At 35.6% G+C, this 20,031-nt stretch overlaps 1 protein-coding gene across 3 annotated transcripts in view; it reads left to right on the top strand.

The window, feature by feature from the left end:
- Nucleotides 1-19,320, top strand: part of LOC129230062 (band 7 protein AGAP004871-like) — a 115,922-nt gene extending 96,602 nt beyond the window's left edge. For all 3 annotated transcript variants that reach the window (XM_054864451.1, XM_054864449.1, XM_054864450.1), the window contains 4 exons: nucleotides 3,378-3,581; nucleotides 5,677-5,732; nucleotides 9,218-9,296; nucleotides 16,719-19,320. In XM_054864451.1, coding sequence (XP_054720426.1) covers nucleotides 3,378-3,581; nucleotides 5,677-5,732; nucleotides 9,218-9,296; nucleotides 16,719-16,910 — 531 coding nt within the window. In that variant the 3' untranslated portion in view covers nucleotides 16,911-19,320. The remainder of the gene's footprint in view (nucleotides 1-3,377; nucleotides 3,582-5,676; nucleotides 5,733-9,217; nucleotides 9,297-16,718) is intronic.
- Nucleotides 19,321-20,031: the final 711 nt, after the last annotated feature.

The raw sequence follows: 20,031 nt of genomic DNA, 5'->3' as shown, positions 1-20,031 counted from the left end.
TTCCACGGAGAAGGTGCAAGTATGCTCATTGAAGCCACTCGATACCAGGTGGCACTGCAGAGTAGCAACTTCTGCCCCGTTCAACCGATTGTCATGAAAATCAGTATAATGATGTATTTTTTTGCTGGCGTAGCAACGCGCGTTGGGTACGGCTGGTGAATAAATAAATCAATTAATTTTTGCCGCGAGAATATAGATCGAATAAACTTTAGATTAAAAAAATGTTGCTGAGAGCAAAGTTTCATTTTTACAAAACTAAGGCTAAATAATAGAGAGGCAAAAGTGCACATCTGTAACAAACCAACTAGTACCCCTATAAACTAATAGATATGTCCATTTCCGCCTACAAACCGAATATTAGTCTTTCCATGTAATCGAAGGTCAGACAGTACCATAACTCTTTCTCCTATATTACCTTTATTTTAAAAAGTGCCTTAATCATGCGGGCTTCGCGTTTAATGAGAGAAATTGCGTTTACCTATGAGAGAATATTTTATTTCCGAGCCTGGGGGTAGATTAGGGAGTATTTCATTACTTGGCTACTTTAGATTAATTTTTTAATCGGTATGAAATTAGTTTCTTTTTGCGGAATATCCCAGGAAAATAAGTAAAGATTTATCTTAAAGGTAATAAATAAACAGTTGTAGCAAAAGCACTCATATCATTTGCGTAAATGTCGGCTGGCGAGTATAGCCGTTCGTTGCACATTTAAAGATTCGAGTAAAATCACATGAGCAGAAAGAGTTGCAGTCATTTATATTAACTTTGAACTTCATTTTCTCCCTTTATTTCAGTGCTGCACTAGAACTTTAAAAGAGTTACTACATCCATTGGCATAAAAGCTACAGTTTTACAATGTTCCAAAACTGAAAAATCCTAGCCATGAAAACCATTTAAAACAAATATTCAACGTAGTTTGGCGTTATCATGCTACTTAGGGACCCATTGAACCATGTACCCTACTTGTTCCCCTTAGCAGGAGTGTTCCCATAGGGTATTATACTCCATATACCAGGTATACTCTCAAACATTTTTTAAACATACAGTCAGACCTCGATATAGGGTCACCCGCTTATAAGGTCACTTTTCTAAAGTCCCGGCTCACTGAATAGGAATTCTATGTCATGTATTATCGGATATATGGTCAGGTCATAATACATTAATCGCTTATAAGGTCACTTTTGTCAGATTTCTTTGAATGATTTCAGTGCCTAACAGATTCACTTCCAAAAATTCACCGCGATATACGATCCTTAAAAAGTGAAAAGTCGTTTTTCCTATTAACGTAGCAGGTAGTGCACAGAATGCAGTAGCAAGTGAGCATTACGACAGTGATACTTATATATGAAGCAGTAATGCGGGCACTCAGCATCTTTTTTACAAGTCATGAGAAGCTGAAGAATTTTCAGAAAATAATTAGAAACCATTTTGTTTAAATTAAAAAAAAAAACACATTAGTCCTGTATCAATGACAATTTTAAGTTAGGTAAGTTGCACATCAGTTGTTTGCTTGGGGATATTTGAATGCAGCTTTACTCTAAACGAAAGTTTTAAAAAATAATTTAAAAATTTCTTATTAATTCCAAAAATTTAAATTGGTTCAAATCAATTTAACTATAATAACCTAATTATCTGATAGTTTTGAAATAGTTAAATTTTGAAGTGATTTAATGAATTAAATTTTTATTTATCATTGAATATATATATGAATCGGTTATAACGTCAACCCGCTTATAAGGTCAGTTTCGTGAAGTCCCGAGAGGTTACCTTATATCGAGGTCCGACTGTATTAGGGTATAACCCTCAAGCTTTAAAGGTTTTCATATTGCGACATATTATGTATACGATTGCATACACATATTGTGCGTAGTGGATTACTGTGAGTATACCTTCAGAAAAATTGATAGGAACATCACTGCCCCTAAGTAGGACCAAGGGTTGGGGTGTAGGCAGCAATAGGGCCCCGGGAAGGCAGGAGAGCTGCGCTCTAAAAATGAAAGAGTAAAATACACATATCTGACTCGACAAAATTGAAAGAGGACTAGCTGTATGATCTGGTAAAAAGACTCGATAGTATATATGCGGTTCATGCTTTGAACCGCGCGGGAAAAAGGATGCAGAATATGATTAGATTAGATAATAAGCTGTGCACAATGTCACCTACTTTTTTAAAATATGAATATGAGCAAGGGAGCCCATATGTAAAATTTTAAGGGGAGGGGGCTCAGATATTTTCCCCATGGTTTAATAGGATATTTTCCCCATAGAAGCCGATTTCAGTACAGATTAGAGTTATTAAAAATTGACACTTTTAATAACTTCATTAATTGCTGAAGAAGAAATGTTTTTACATTTTTGCAAAGAAAAAAGTACTTAAAGCAAGGAAGTTCCAATTTCAAAGGGGGTGGGCTTGAGTCCCCATTTGCCCTCCCCCCCCCCCTTATCTGAGCACCTTTGATTTGGAGTAATAATTTAAGGAACAAACATAAGTATATTATATTATTTTGATAAAATGAAAGCTCTGAACAGTAAGAATAAACTTTTGAAACATTAAAATGAGAGATTTCTTTAACTTGGAATCGTTGCTTAAGTGTAACAGTAACTTCAGAATGATTAGATTAGAAAATTCACTGTGCTCAATGTTGCCTACTTATTTCGTAGAATGAAAGAGTAGAAAACGGATGTAAGAACGTTGCCAGTAGAGTGCAGCAACAGACCTTGCCCAGTTTTATTTGAAGTTTAATGTGCTAAAAAATAAATTGTAGTGCATAGTTTACTCATATAAAAGAAATCGAATTTATCCAAAATGACTGAAGCAGCGAGAAACGATTTCTTCGCATAAGATGTTTAAAAAAAACTTGCCTTGTATAAAAACGCTGAGAAGATTTTGAAATATATTTGCTCACTTATTTGCAAAGTATCAGTGATGCTTTAAGCTTCTGTGGTTTTGATCATTGAGAAGAGGTAAAATGGAGGGAGTGAAGACTTTCCTCCATGAAACCAAGACCCCAAGTCACGTAATAGGTTTTAAAGCAAAGCATTGGAAGAGATCAAGTTTGTTTCTTTTGTTTTTTCTCGCAAAACGTGCCAACCATTCGTCGTTGGTGAATCACGTGACTTTTGACCCTTGGGTCAGCTTTTACTAAGCCAATGATTGGACTTACTCCCTCCATTTTAATTCCTGCCCTAAGGTTTTGATGTGGTCATATTTTATCCCGCCATCGAATTGCTTCTTAGATCATTGAATTTTTTATTACACATGGATATTTTTCTTTAATTTTAAGTTTTCTCTTTGACATTCTTTTATTTTAAGCATACGAGGGCAGTTCTAGATGTATCACGACGCACGGTAAAAAGCATTCTTTTTCTATCCACAGATTCTTTCCAAGGATTCAGTGACTGTGGCTGTGGACGCTGTGGTGTACTATCGAATCAGTAACGCCACCATAGCTGTCTCAAATGTGGAGGACTATGGTCACTCAACGAGACTCCTCGCCGCAACCACCTTGCGCAACGTCCTTGGCACCAGAAACCTTTCAGAAATACTATCCGAAAGGGAGTCCATTAGTCACGTGATGCAAGTAAGTCCTGCAATGGATCTTACCTTTTAATATTGATTTTTTTTTTAAAAATAACTTATCGTCAAACCTGGAAGTAAAGTTTTATCAGTTAGGTATTTGTTTGGAAAGTGTAAGAATGTTCCCAGATAACTGGAATAGATTTTAATGGCGTAGCCATATCTTTCCGCAAAAAATAATTTTATTAGTATAAATCTCAGCTTTTTTTTTTGAATAATCTCAAAAATGTAAGATCTTCTCAAACGTAGAACTCTATCAATTGAAAAAATCTCGCAATGTAAGATTCTCAAATGTAGATTTTTCTCAAATATGTAGTTCTCAATTGAAGATTTTTCAACTTTGATATTAACTCAAGTACAGGTTTCTCTCAAATGCGAGTGCTTTCATCTGTAATCTTATCGGTTTCATGAATTTTCGTAAATTCTCTCAAATGCAGGATTCTCGAATGTTCGATTATTTCAAATGAAGCATTCTCTCAATGTAGGATTCTTAAGTGTAGGGTTTTCTCAAACGTATCATTCTCAAATGAAGGATTTTCAGCTTTGACATAAATTAAAGCACAGAGTCCTGTCCATTGCGCTGTGCTTTCATCTGTAATCTTATCGGGTTCATTGATTCCCACAAATACAAGATTCTCTCAAATGCAGGGTTCTCAGCTGCAGGATTCTCTCAAATGTTAGATTTATCAACTGTAAGATTAACTCAAACGTGAGACTATCAACTACAGGATTTTTTCAAATGTAGGGTTCATCTAACGTAGGATTCTCAAGCGTAGGATACTTACATACCGTTATTCTTAGGTATATGACTTCCTAAAGTGTAAGAATTTTAAACGTAGAATTCTCAGCGTTAATGTTAACTCAATGTCTTAAATGTGCGATTCTTTCAAATGTAGTAGTCTTCAATGCAGGATCTTTTCTTAAGAAAGATTCTCCAAAACCTAGGATTCTTCTGTACGTAGGATTCCCTATAAAGTAGGATTTTCTTTAATGTAGGATTTTCTTAAAGTCAGGAGTGTCTCAAGTGTAGAATTCCCCAAAATATAGAATTATCAACTGTAGGATTATCTCAAATAGTGTTTTCCTAAACGTAGGATTATAATTAATGCAGGTCTTTATAAATAACAACAATATTTAATTTATCAAAGTTTACACCCCAGTTAATTGTTAAAATATTAAGTACTTTTGAGCTTACCACTAGTTTTTTCGATATACTGCTATGTTATTGTGTTTTCTCTCTCATAACCAATGCATTTTATGTTTATAATTTTTACGGCTTTTTTAATGTTTCGGTGTTTAATTTTACTTAATTTGATCATTCACAATGTAGTACTTCCTGTTGATTCGACATATTATGATATCTAATCATTATAAAATATAATTTTCATAGTCTTTATACACTTCTGCCGTGTAAACCAGTTCAAGCTCCACCCTGCTATTTAATGGTATTTCTTAAAACAACGAAATGGAAAGATCTCGGATTCTAATCCCGACGTTGTAGACGTTTTAATTTTTTTCCTAACCTATACGAAAATGTGTGTCTGCCATTCTTTGAAATAATCCTGGAGTTTATCTTTCCCTGAGATGGTCTACGCCCAAAATATTATAGAGGCAACCATCCTCCACCAAAATATGGAACATTGAAGAACTTGCATTATGAAATAAACTAAAAAATATAGACTAAAATTTAAGAATAAAAGAAAAAAAATTCTTTTTCCTGCTATATTGTTTTATATCCACAAAGTTAGGCGGATCAGTTTTATTCTATTTATTCTGATAATCTCATGAGTTTGAACTTTTTAAGGAAGGAAGGGAGGGGGGTGAGGTGTTTTCTGTTTGCACTATATATATATGATGTTCTGTTGTTTGCCCATCCGCGTAAAATAAAAACTTATCCGCATAATAAAAAATAAAAACCCCTTAATCTTAAACCATGCAAAATGAAATCCGCTTAAAATGAGGGTCTACTGTTCAAACTTTCATTTATTAAGACCCTGGTACTTATTTCTCAATTTTGAGATTAAACTTACTCCAAATCTATTTTATTTGATAATTTGCAATTAAGAAGTGCAGTAAAAATGTTCCTTTTTTCCTTTCAGTCTAGCCTTGACGAAGCCACTGACCCGTGGGGAGTGAAAGTGGAAAGAGTGGAAATGTAAGCGATCTTGAACTCTTAACTAGATCTTGTGTAAACCGTTTTGACTCAGGTTGCCATTTCGTTCTCCCCAGAAACTCAAAATCTGAATTGATTTAGTATGATTGTAAATTTGAAGTCTTAGTCGAATGGTTCATCTGTCCGCGGAAACGATAAGTGAGAATAATCGACGTTCATCAAGTCGAAATTTTGCAAAAATATTGCTTAGTTGTGATTCGAGGTACAATGAAATGATTTTTCGTTATAGGAAAAAAAATGTGAATATTCATAATGCAAAGTAGCAGTCATAATGAAGCGAGAACAGAAAAAAAACATTTTTTCTCTTTGCTTCATTATTGAATGAACGTTTCATATAGTTAGGTCAGAGGCGCAAATAGCCGCCCGCCTTGTCTAGCGGACAGAGCAGTCTGACTGCGATGACGAGGTCCCGAGTTCGAATCCAGGCATTGGCATGGATGTACTTTCTCTTTCCTGCCTGCAGGGTTGCCGGATTTAAGAACCGCAAACACGGGACAGGCCTATAGAAGGGAAGGGGGGGGGATGTTTTTGAGGTTGAGGGCAATACCTGGATGTGGTGTATTTTTAGGTGGTGCTTTCCAATGTAGAACGTCTCTTAATGATAAATCTGAAAAATTCAATCGTCACAAATCATTAAATCTTTCAAAATATCGCCGATCAAAGTATAAAAATCATTTTCATTGCGATTGACGACGCATGCGCAGAGATATGTTTCCAACATTTGTCAATGAGCAAAGAGGAAGCAATCATTCGGCTCTTCATGGTCTGCTGCCAAAACAAAAACCAAATTAAAGAGAAAATATTTTTTGCGTTTGCTGCCACATGTGTGTGTGTGTGTGATTATCTTATTGCTCTTTATCTCACGTTTTTTTGTTTTACTTTATTTTCTCCCTTAAAATAATGTCTCTTTTTGTAAAATATCGTTATTAGATAGAATACGGGACTTTAGCCGTCCCGTTGGAATACGGGACTTTAGCCGTCTCATATGGAAGTATCCCGGGACGCGGGACAATTTTTAAAAATACGGGACTGTTCCTTGAAATCCGGGATGTCTGGCAACCCTGCCTGCCTGTGTCCTTTCTTTGCGTGAATGTGTTGTTGTGCTGTGAATGGTTGCCTAACCTATAAACGGGTCTTTATGGCATGTGTGTACTGTGGAAGTCTGACTTGACACCAAATTACCGTAGGGGAGAGTGTTGTACCTCGGGACACCTTTCATGTTTTAATTTGTAACGTCATTTATTTGAATCAAATTTAAAATCTTAAAGTCACATTAAAATACCCCAATATATTTCTATGCAATATTTTTTTTTAGTTCAGACAGTTTGAAAATAAAATATTACCAGCCATTTTTAAAGTAAGAGTTGCAAGCTGTCCCAAAGTACAACATCCTATTGCACCTTGGAGCACATCCAGTTGTACCATGGGAAAGTCTTCATGATTCAGGAAACAGCCATATACTTAAACCAATTTTACACCAAAAAACAAAAAAAAAAAAAAAAATACGTTTTTTATGGTAATGTATTAAATCATGAATAATGAATTATTATCTAACATTAAATGAGTTTAAAAGACTACATAAGATTAAAACATTGTTCCATGTTCCTGAACATATCTTAATTATGAAGAACCATGTATATGTTTGACTGTCCCAAGGTACAATCACCGCGTGGTTTAAGAAAATCCAAAGTAGTGGTCAACCTAGATGCACTATCGTTACTTTATCATAACCAAAACTGTTAAAGTACTTCTTTTTATATCAAAATGAAATTCAGTTGAATAGTTTTACAAATACAAATACAGAAATGAAATAAAAATGAAGAAAATATTTACTTTAGAGTCAGGATCTTTCTCTCACAAAATCGTCAGTTTTACTCATTTAATGCTGATTTTTACTATGGCTCCATTTTGTGGTGAAGGTTACTATTAGAGATTAAAAATACGTGACTGCTAAAAATAGATTCATATAAATTAGCAGTGTCCCAAGGTGAAACACTTTCCCCAACAGTTGGAAAAGTTAAGCAGCGTATCTCAAATTGCAAACCTAGCTGGCACACGACAGCAACAACAACAACAGAGGCGACAAAGAATGCATTTACAAGCAAACAAACAACAGCTCGGTTACCACATCCAGCTTGCCCTTGTTTTGAGCTCATCAGTCCTTAATAGTCAATAACTAAACTAGAGGCAGTTGTCCTCTCATTGAAGTTGACATTACCTGGCACACTGGTAGCTAAAATTAATTCAACAACCTGTCCGTAACAATGGTACGGCTCAGCTCGTAATGGGGAGGCAGAGGCTTTGGTTATAAGCTGTAACTTTCCACCCCATAGTCAGGAGTAATGCCGAATTACAAGCAAACACTTGCCAGCCTGATTACGACATTCAGTGACTGTATTTTGGGTTCATCAGTCTGGAATAGTCATAACCGAGCTGGAGGCAGGTAATGCAGTCTGTGGATGTGGTAACTAGGCCGCCGTTGATTTCTTGTGAGAGTGCCTCAGCTTTGATTGTGGAAGAAACTTACAGGTTAAAACAGGGGTTCCCAAACTTTTTCGATTCGTAGCACCCTTTGAAAAATTAGAGTTTTCTCACAGCGCTCTAGTCTATCTCCACCCATATACAAATTTTTATACCATGATACTTCGTGGCATCCATAGCCTCTCTCTTTCTGTGTGGCACTCCAGGTTGCCGCGGGTCTCACTGTGGGAACCTCTGACTAATAGGACATATCTGTACCTAAGAGTCAGACTAGCGTAAGTAATGCTGGTGGTTTCTTTACATGAGAAAGGGAAAACGTTTGTCTGCAAAAGATGGGACGCGTGCTCTTTTAACACTAATAAATTATTACAAAGGGTTTTTTTTTTTTTTTGGTTACTTTTTGGCTTTGTCTCGATGAGGAATAGGCATCTACGTACAATGCACTATTAAACGGAAAATCACAATATTTGGACTTACGTCAGTCTGGCTCTGAGGTACAGGTACAGTTCAACCACGGATTGTATGGAATTGGCAAACGTCCAGTTAAGACGAGTCTATCTGAATGAGGGAGAAAAATAAAGTTTAGATGCTCGTGATCCGCTTATATGAATGAGACTCGCCTTAATTTAGAGGCTGTCATACATCTGCAAACGCTGACATCCCTAAAAACTAATAGATGCGTCCACTTCCGCCTCTTAACCGGATGTTTGCCTTTCCATACAATCTGTGGTCACACAGTAATTCATTGCTACATTTCGTACAGAACATATTACAAATGTCACAATTAATATGTTTCTAAGCATGTTCAATCTTCTTCGCCTCGTGGTAAATTTCCCTATTCAAAACTATATAAAAATTATTGCCTCCTCTAGCAATACGACTTTTGGATAAATTTCTTCCCAGTTGATTAATATTATTACTGTTCATTTTGTTTCCGTCTATTACTTAACTCCATGAAACATTTCATTATTTTTCGATCCCTGCAGCAAAGACGTGAGACTTCCTGTGCAGTTACAAAGAGCAATGGCAGCAGAAGCAGAAGCAGCCAGAGAAGCTCGCGCAAAAGTAAGTTTGGAACTAAGATAATAATGGAAAAAAACAGGAAAATAATATAAAAATAAACTGATCGCATTTAAGTGCGTAAGTAAACATAACTTTGTTAGCGACTGAAATTTTGTTTCCATTTACCCCTGTATATTTCATTTACCCCAGAGACTGGGATTGTATAAGTGAACGCAGCTTTACTAGCGATTAAATTCCTGTTTCCATTTATCCCAGAGACTAGGGGTAAATGTTTGTATTAGTAAACACAATTTAACTAGCTACTGAAATTCTGTTTTAATTTACCCCAGAATGTTTCATTTACCCCATAGACTAGATATAAAAGGGATTTCTTTACCCGTGAGGTTGATATATGTAGGTAAACCACAAATACACACTCATCTAAGAAATTTAAGAATTTCTAGAGCAGCGATATTCAAATTGTGGTCCATGGGTCCTATACGACCTTCAAATGTAATTTAAAATCCTTTAAAAACAATCCTACAAAACAAATTAGTTCTAGCCTAAAATGATGTAAAACACACACAAGAGTTCAATATGCATTATAATATGATATACTAATACTTTCTTCTAAAAAGCTAGGAAGTGTGGTCAACCTACACTCTTTTCACAGAATACAGAGTGAAAGTAAACAAAATAGTTTTCAGACGATTTGCCGCTATGCCACTTCGCATTCTCCGTCTGCTTGGCACCAATTTGTTCTTGTCCAAGCCAAACGCGTGATTGAAGTCGCCAAATGGCGCATTTTTTTTTTTTTTTTTTTTTTTTTAAATTCTATTCTGTCTTTCCCGTGAATGAAGTTTAGTTGTTTCTCGTTACTCCAGGTTGCAACATGTATAGGATAGTTCGAAACTTCTCTAACATAAGAGCTACAAAAGAGAGGAAAGTGAAGTTCATAATCAAAATGATTTAAGTATAATTCCCCATGATAAATAATAGTTAAAACCAGTTACTTCGCATTTACGGAGCTGCTAGAGAGGAAAATGTAAATCACTTAATATTAGACAGTAACTCTTTTCACAATGCCATCTTGCATTTTCAAGCAATCAGACCTTCACGGTAGTTTGGTTAAACACGGGAGGATGATCAGGTTGTCTTTTTATGTTGCATTGTTGTCACTAATCGATAGTTTAAAGATCACCACAACTACCACGGGTGTCTGAATTATGCAGTTTGTTTTCATTTACTCACATTTATAACCACCCCAATTGAACTACTACAAGCAGGCAGCATATTTAATCACTATATTTTCATAATTTGAAAGTAAATTTTAGTGTGTTACTGTTCACAAATAGTTCATCTAAGAAACTATACCCACTTGAGAGAAATGAGCTACCGTATCGCATTTCTTATGATGCATCTTTACTTGTTTTTTCCTATTTTCAACTATTTTACCGGGGTAGGTAAGCGGCAGTATCTGTAGAAAAGAGTATTCGAGATGTTTGAAAAAACGCGTTTTGCATTCAACAGGGAAAAGTTGGAAATAGACGTTTTTTTCACGCTTTTGTTTTAGAGCAGCGTTTCTTAAATTGTGCTCTACGGAACCCCAGGGTTCCGCGGAGACCCTTCAAGGGTTATACGAAACTTGTATTTTCTCTTTTTTTCAAAACTTTCTAATTAGTTACATTTAAAAAAAGGCTTTGAGTGAAGTGTTTAATGAGTCTTTAATGAATGAATGGCTGAGGAAATATCAATAATGGATGAAAAAGTCAACTAGTGTCTATGTAAGAAATTATATGCTCCACGCGGTTACATTGCGTAACACTTGACAGGGATCCCAAGATTAATAACTTGAGATCTCCATAACTGCGTAATGAGGCTTTCCGCGATTGCCTACTGCGCAGCTGCATGAGAGGGCCTGGGTTATATGGCTATAGACAGTCATGAAGGCATGACTGAAAAAAAAAACCTCCTGACCGAATAGTGGGATAAATTTATGGCATATCTCTTGGCCGCTATTCGGGAAAAAGGGCAAATTGGCTGCCCATCATGTATATTGTGTTAGTGAGTAGAAAAATAAATTAGTTTGTGTGTGATGTGTGAACATGGTCTCTTCAATTCTCTCCCTCTCCAAAATTTGATTTATGGAAAATGTGACAAAGAAGAAGGGGCGAAAATCCTCTTCAGTCTATGCATGGCTGTCAATTATGTCATCGCTAGAACACTACTCTTTTATTGAGATGGCCCTTGATCCTTCCGTGCACTAGAAATGTAAAATGACGTCTTTCAGTAAAATTCCGGGGCAGTTATAAACCTGAATGTTCTCATCTGTCACAAAATTCCTTGATAGCGCTTTTACCATTTGCAACAAAATTTATGTTCTCAACTCATCTGTCGACAGAAACTAAATATCACCGCAGACTCAATCTTGAACCTGATCTGAGAATGAAAGTTTCATCCACATAGTCTAATATTGAGAATGTATCTGCCCTAATAAAAATAGGTACCACTCATATCATTGAAATTAAAACTTTTAAATTGTGGTTGAAACGAGTTCAGATGTTTAAAGGAATTTGCTGTTAAATTTGAAAAAAAAAACTTTTTTTTTTTGGAAAAACCTTTTATCGAAAATAAACCATTCTGGAACATACGAGTAGTATACAAGCTTGAGGAAAAATCAGGGGGTTCCACGCAAAAAGTCTACAATCAAATGGATTCCAAATATGAAACAAATTAAGAAACGCTGTTTTAGAGGAAACCAAATAAGCAAGCTTGTACAATAAAGCTAAAGTGCAATAGATGACAAGATTTCAAAAGAAAAAGAAAAATGAAAAATTTGCAGTCAGTGCCCTGTGCCTGCGCACGTCCATATTCTTCAATGTGGTAAATGCTAGCTACCCGTCAGACAATTGGATTTGGAATCTATCATCAACATAATCGAACACTTTGCAATATTACAAAGTCAGGGAGCCCATGCCCTTTCAATATCGATGACACAATTTTCCCTATCCCCAAGGACAAAACCCAAGAAAACACGAAAAATAACCCGAAAAACAGCACCCTAAAAATTTTAATCGCCCAGTCTACGCCATGACCTTACCCCTCCCTCCCCCAAGTGTAGTTTAGAAAAACGGGCCATTGCCCTGCTCCGCGAACCTGCCGTTTTCGTGAAGAACGGGACAGTAGGAGCTATTTTATATTTTTTATTTTGCCATCCTTTCTTCCAAGAAAAGATTCCAAATTATATTTTACTAAATTCACTAGATGGCAGCATTAGTTCTCATACTTTTGCACCAAATCTCGTTTTCAGATTCACTGCGAAAAAACCAAGGGACAAACGACTGAATATTTTTTCTGGGTAGTAAGGGTAGTAAAGTTGTTAAAAAATTTTTCTTAGGTTCAATTTGCACTAAATCCTTTTTTTTTAACCTTTTTTAATTTTACGATTGATGGCTGAAAAAATCTTCAAGGTTTACTATTAAAAGCCAGTAATTCAGTCAAACCTCCATATATCTAACTTCCACATATAGAAATCTTCTATCTATCGAAATCCCAGCAAATTTTTATGTTCATTGGATAGAAAAATTGTTTCTATATATCGAAAAAATCTCTATATATCAAATTTTTTTTCGAGACATTCGTAGATTTTTTTTCCTCTTTAGACTGTTTGTCTCATGAAAAATGAAGGTTAAGGGAGAAAATTATGTTCAGTAAAGGTTGCTACGAAACTCATAAGGAATCTGGGGTTGAGGGGTGTGTAGATAGGTCGTTGTTTCGTTCTGGAGTTCTTAAATTCCCTCAAGTTTATTTGAAATCTTAGTTGTAACCAGTAACATTGTAAAATCAATCTCAAGTTCTCCCTTTTGTCTGTTGATTATCATTCCTAGTTTTTTTAGCTGCAGCAAAAATCATTCAAGTTAAGTAGATTGATTTTTTACTTTTCTTTCGATTGCATTGTCAAAACAAAAGTCCCCTAATGTTACGGATCAAGTTGAATTGAAGAAGAATGAAGATGTATGAAGGCGTAAGAATGTAATTTCTGTTTTTTTTTTTCTTTTTTTTTAATTATTAACTTTTATTTAATCCGATGCTCGTATAAATTAGAAATAGGGTTTCATACACGTAAATTAGCTTTAATTTTAATGTTTTAGGGGACTTTAGGATAAAATAAGATCGTTTCTATGTATCGAAATTTCTATATATCGAATTTTTTCTGACAATTTGCTACTTCGATATATGGAGGTCCGACTTAATGCCTAAGAGTTGAAAATAAGGCCTTTTTGCTTGAAACGTAAAATAAAATATAAGAACGTGAAATTTTGTGCAATTAGGCACAAAATTGCAAATTACTGCTGGTATGTTTTAGCGTTTCGAAGAACGTCTTTTTCAATGCAAAAAAAAAGAGCTTATGAATTGAAAAACATCCGTCTCCCTGGTAAAATTATTAAATATTTAAAAATGTTGTCAGTCGGCTTCTAGCCCGTCAGTTCTGGGAGATAGAAACAACGTTGAGATTTGTCGCTTTTGCATATTTCGAACCTCTATATATCGAAGTAGCAAATTGCCGGAAAAAATTCGACATATAGAAATTTTGATATGTGGAAATTATCTTATTTTATCATAAAAATCTCCTAAAACATTAAAATTAAAGCTAATTTTTGTGTATGAAACCTTATTTCTAATTTATTCGAGCATCGGATTAAATGAAAATTAATGATTCAAAAATTAACAGAAATTACATTTTTGCGCTTTCATACATCTTCATTCTTCGGCAATTCAACTTGATCCGCAACATGAGGGGGATTTTCGTTTTGACAATGTAGTCGAGAGAAAAGTAAAAAATCATTCTACTTAACTTGAATGATTTTTACTGAAGCTAAAAGACTAGGAATGATAATCAACAGAGAAAAGGGAGAACTTGAAACTGATTTTACAGTGCTACTGGTTAAAATTACGATTTGAAATAAACTTGAGGGAATTTAAGAGCTCCAGAACGAAACAACGACCTATCTACACACTCCTCAACCCCAGATTCCTTATGAATTTCGTAGCAACCTTTTAGTGGACATAATTTTCTCTCGTAACCTTCAGTTTTCATGAGACAAACAGTTAAAAGTGGGAAAATAATCTACGAATGTCTCGAAAAAAATTTCGATATATAAAGATTTTTTTGATATATATGGAAACGATTTTTCTATGTAATGAACACAGAAATTTGCTGGGATTTCGATACATAGAAAATTTTGTTATGTGAAAGCTCGATATATGGAGGTTCGACTGTACATCACCGTGCGAATCATCGGAGGTATATTTAAACGTCGATAAGAACATTCCCCATGCTAGGGGAAAAACGCGGATCTTAGCAAGCAAAATTTTCGACCAAACCCTGCATAGATCCTGACTTATGTTCACTAACATCGCATGTGATGTTAGTGAACTGCAGGTTGTACTGTAAACGAATCGTATCGAAATTCCCTTATTCTTATCAAAGTTCCCGTAATACTAAATGCCTATAAGGTTTCCTCGCTTTTAACATACAGCAAAAATAAACTCAAAACGAGGGAAAGAGGACGTGTCATTGTTTGTACGGAGACCATCATTGCCATCCCTCGGAGGCATTAGAAATAAATAGAGAAGAAATTACTATATTGGTTAATTTTTCTAAATTTAAACTTAGAAAGCAACAAATTAGCAATTTGATTTGAATAGGGAAGTTGCAACCTATTAGATGTTCATATTTTGGCTATTGGATATTGTTAATTGATCCTCAAAACTAAAAAATTCACCATCGCCGAATTTTAAAACACCGTGGTTAATTTTTAATGAATTTTTAAAAATCCACGCGCAAAGTGCGCTTTTCTGAAACGTCACGAGCCTACGTCACAGGGCGCGAATGGGCAGCCTTCCGCCGAAGATCCCTTGTTTTCGCTACGGACATTTTGAGCGCGCTGATATTTATATTTTTTAGAAATTCAATAATCCTTTTGAACACACTATGGAGACCGGATTCGTTAAAGCACAATCTAAATAATCTTCCTCATGTAACATCAATGATGATATTCGAATATTTCCGAGAGGATGAGAGGTTTTAATGTTCCAGAAACGCGAGGAGTTAAATGCGAGGAGATAAGCCTTTTACGTTTCGTCTCCGAAGTCGAATGCGTGACCTTCGGCTTCTCCCCTATCGGAAGAGCGCATGACGTCACTTCCTATGCCATTTGACGTCACAAGCGCTTGAACTTTGAAAATTAATTAAAAAAAACTACTTATCGTATCGCAAAATTTTTTTCACCTATGATGTTCATACATGTTACTCTATCATATAAAAATAAAATTGAAAAATCGAAAACTTCCCTATTGTTCGGATTTATCGCCATATCAACTCCTTTTTTAGATGGCCACTGGGCAGTGCTGTTTTAAGAATTATTACCGTTATGGATACTCAGGAGGCAAATGCTGCTATAATAATATGCAGAATGCGTAGTGTCAACCACCCCAAAAAAAAAACAAGTAATGTAATCAATCATTAAATGATTAACAGCTGCTCAACGTTCATGTCCGGTATACCGGACACCAGGTCTGATGGAGCTAATGATTCAACATCAATATTTGTCATAATTTACGCAAAAACAATACATAGCTACATGACAATAATGTAATTAAAGACATGTGAAAGTTATTATTATTGAACTAGAAAGTCGCCCGTCAAGGTGTGACGGATGAAAATTGCTTCTACATTTGAACGAAGCCATTGCCTGTTTGGTGATATTTTGATGGTTGACATTATAACCCTAACTCCAGTGGATGAACCCTAAACGCCACTAGGTAGCATTCATTGTTGACCATCTTTTCGTTTCTTCACTCCCCTGAAATGACAGTCTTACCATGAAATACACCGCCAGCTCAGTCAATTTCAGCCGAGGACTGCAGTTTCGTGCTTATTAGCACTCATCGGGCCGGCATAGGAGTGACTGAACTTGAGGTGGAAAACCTCTTAAGGAAGCAAAGAGTGCCAAACAAACTGGTATCTAATACAGAATCAGCACTGACTAGACGAGTGACCGTCTGGCAGTGCTAATTCTGTATTAGCTACCAGTTTGTTGGAAGCCAGCATTCTTGGCTTCCTTAAGGTGTTTTCCACTTCCAGCTCAGTCACTCCTATGCCGGGTTGATAAGTGCTAATAAGCACGAAACTGCAGTCCTCGGTTGGAATTGACTGAGCTGGGGGTGTATTTCATGTATTTCTGCCTGACTATAGGATGGTAACTTACTGAATACAGTCTTACCAGTTGAACAGTTAAGTTACCGGATCGAGGTTAGCTTTGTCACAATAACGCCTTTCCCTGCATGTTAAACATTACCAAAACATATTATTAAATTTCATGCCATGGTGCGAGTTTCATTGCTGAAGCACGCGGGTTACTCGATCATCGGCTGTTATTTATATGATTATTACCAAATGTTTTTTTTTTCCCTCTCCCACAGGTGATCGCAGCAGAAGGTGAACAACGAGCCTCACGGGCTCTCAAGGAGGCGGCGGAGGTGATCGCCGATTCACCTTCGGCGTTACAGCTCCGATATCTCCAGACCCTCAACTCGATAGCAGCGGAGAAGAACTCCACCATCGTGTTCCCCCTCCCGATGGAACTGTTCAGGGGGATGCAGAAAAAGGTGTAGAGCCGGGGAGAACAGCTCTCCTTTAGAGGAGAAAACACGATTTGCACTAATGCGGAGTAGTCCTTAATTTTGAAATACATCCGGAAGAAACTATCCGTGCGGGAGCGGACTCTCGATTAAAGTATTTTTATCAGAACTGCTTTAGCCTTATGCATTTGGGCATTGTCTGTTAAGAAAATCACACAAGGAATGCATTTATTCTTTATCGTGTTGGTATTGTATTCGCCTACGTTTAGAACTGCATTTGGTATCGTCGATTGGGTTTGAATCCTGTACATATTTTATTGCAGGACATGGATTCCTCGGGTATTTTTTTGAGATTTATTGATTAATTTTGAGATATCGATTGTTGTTTTGACCATCTGATGCTAATTTTTCACCGATTGGGGCATTCTGACACATTTCTTCTGCTCGCGTCTAAGTATTGTCTGACCGCGAAACTGAGTCACCTGTCCATCTTTTGAGAAACGAATCCATTTCTTAAAATAGGTAGAGGGGGAAAAAAAGAACTTGTGCCATATTTGCGACTTAAGTGACATTCTGGGGAAATGAATGCATTTAAAATAATTCTTCGACTACATAAAACCAAAAAAGGGGCATCATTGTAAAACAAACTATTCGAAATTTACCGTCTGCAATGTTTGTTTTACTACTTTATAATTTATTTCAATCGATATTGCAGTAAATATCTTGGTTAAAATAACATTATTTTTTAATTTGAAGTTTTTCCATTGAAATTTATTTATTTATAAAAATATATATGTTTATATATATGTATATGTTATGCATATGTTTATTTTATTATTAAAAAAAAACACATGTAAGTTTGATGATTTTAATATACTAAAGATTTTTGTTATTTAGGAGAGAATTTAAACAAATGATTTTTTTAAATCTCGACACGTTTACATCATCAAGCTCTAGAACTGGGAACTCAGTTCTTCGTTTTCCCTCTGTGTATCGCATCATCATAACAAGAAGTTCCGTCTAGAACTAGACGAGCCTACTTTCCCGTATACCCATTCTACTTTCTAGTACCTGATCAATATTCTCAAAAATAGCTAAAATCGCAAATTTTTTCAAACATATTTTTTTAAATATTTTAAGCTGATTTCTAGGAATAAAATATTCCTTACTTTTCTTCAAAAAAACGAACAAATAAAATAGCAGCACCTTTTAAACAAAGCAGCTAATACACTTCTTTCCATTAAAAAAATTTTTTTAACAGCTTTCAAAACGAAAAAATAATAATAAGTTCATTAAAATAAATACATCATATTAAAAAATCGTTTCTTTTTCCCCTGTTGCCGAAAATAATTTTTTAAACGAATTAATGCACTTACCAAAATAAAAAAAAAAAAAACAATAAAATGTCAACTTAAAGAAATAATTTTCATTGTCAAAAAAAAAAAAAAAAAAAAAAATCGTCTGCGCATATTTTTCGAGTTTATTCACCGAAAACTAAATACCTAAATTAAAACTTTAGCGTGAAAATAAAAACAAATCATATCAACAATAATTATTTCACAGTTAAAACCCCAGCAGCGGAGTCGGAGTCGGAGTCAATCTCATTTTGGGATAAAAGAGTCGGAGTCAAATATCCAAGAATCGGAGTCAGTCATTTGTCCTCCGTGTATAAATGTTTGCCAAAGCTACGAAGTCAGAGTCGAAGTCGGGGAGTCGGAGTCCGATTAATTGTCGGGAACAGGAGTCAGAGTCAGTGTCAGGTCCCCCTAAATTCTCGGAGTCGGAGTCGGGAGTTGGTCGTCAAGAGCTATTTCCAACAAAGTTTGTTTGAAGTAAATCCGCCTTCAAGTACGGAATCTACATTGACTTTCAGTTTCCCCGTAGGCGCTAATGTTAAGGGATTTGAACTGTTCAAAATTGAACGGAAAATTGTTCAAATCAAAAAGATATCTTATATACAAGTTTTTTATCAAAAGCTTTTTCCTACAAAGTTTGTTTGAAGCAAATTCGGCTCACAGTTCGGAATTGCTTTGAATTTCCCCGTAGGCGCTAATGTTAAGTTTTTTTGAACTGTTCAAAATTGAACAAAAAATAGTTCAAATCAAAAAGTGAAATATGGGAATGAGGTGTCCTCGCCGAGATCTTTCGAACAAAAAAAAGTTTGTTCGAATCGGACTATTCATTCAAAAGTTATTAGGGGGGGACAGACAGACAGACCGACAGACAGACCGACAGACAGACAGACCGACAGACAGACAGACCGACAGACAGACAGACAGACCGACAGACATTTTTCCCCATCTCAATACCCTACTTTCCAATTTTTAATTTTTCAATATTCATTTAATTATTTTATTTATTTTTGACTTTTTTTTGTTTTTCACGATATTTTTAAGATGCATTAAGCCTTCTTTCATGCTTTTTTCTTCTTTTTCTGACTTTTACTGGGAAAGTAGGCTAAAAACGGACACTTCTGAAAGTAGATGTGGTCAAACGACATCTCCTGACAGCCACTCTTTATCCTGATCAACATAATTTAGTGTTTACTCGTTGGTTGGCACTTTACTTAATCACTAAAAATTTCATCAATTCAAAGGACCATGATTCGTGGGTTTTGTCACGGCATAATATTTTTTGAAGCTATCTCAGTTGGTATGAAATTAGCATGAAAATGGTTGAATGACTATTGAATGTTGGTTGAACGGACAAATTTGAAGGAATAGCAGCTGTTTCTTGGTTCAACGGACTAAATTGATTGAGTGGGGAAGAATGGTTGAATGGCTACTGTCAGTTGATTAAATTGAGAAAACAATGGTGGAATCATAGCTGTCATTTAATCAAACAGGGGGGGGGAAGTCCAATTGTTAATGTGCTGGTAATTTGAAATTTTCAATCTATTTGTGTATTGACAGTGAAGGAGAAGTTGCCGTTTTTTTCTATGCATCTAAATGCATGTTTTTTTTTTTTTTTTTTTGACAAAATTGTTTTAAAGCGAAAGGTCGCTGAGTGACTTTACAGGTAATTCTCAAAAAAGAAAAAAAAAAGTTCAAATACTCAAAACTAAAAGCAGCATTAAGTGAACATAATTGTTTGCTATGTTTTTACAACCAAGGTCGGATTTGAGAGCTATATACTTCATTTGTTTCTGAATACC

Source organism: Uloborus diversus, chromosome 9, assembly GCF_026930045.1.
Source record: "Uloborus diversus isolate 005 chromosome 9, Udiv.v.3.1, whole genome shotgun sequence".
Taxonomy (NCBI): domain Eukaryota; kingdom Metazoa; phylum Arthropoda; class Arachnida; order Araneae; family Uloboridae; genus Uloborus; species Uloborus diversus.
Note: the sequence above shows the minus strand (reverse complement) of the source record. Positions and strands in the feature narration are given on the sequence as shown.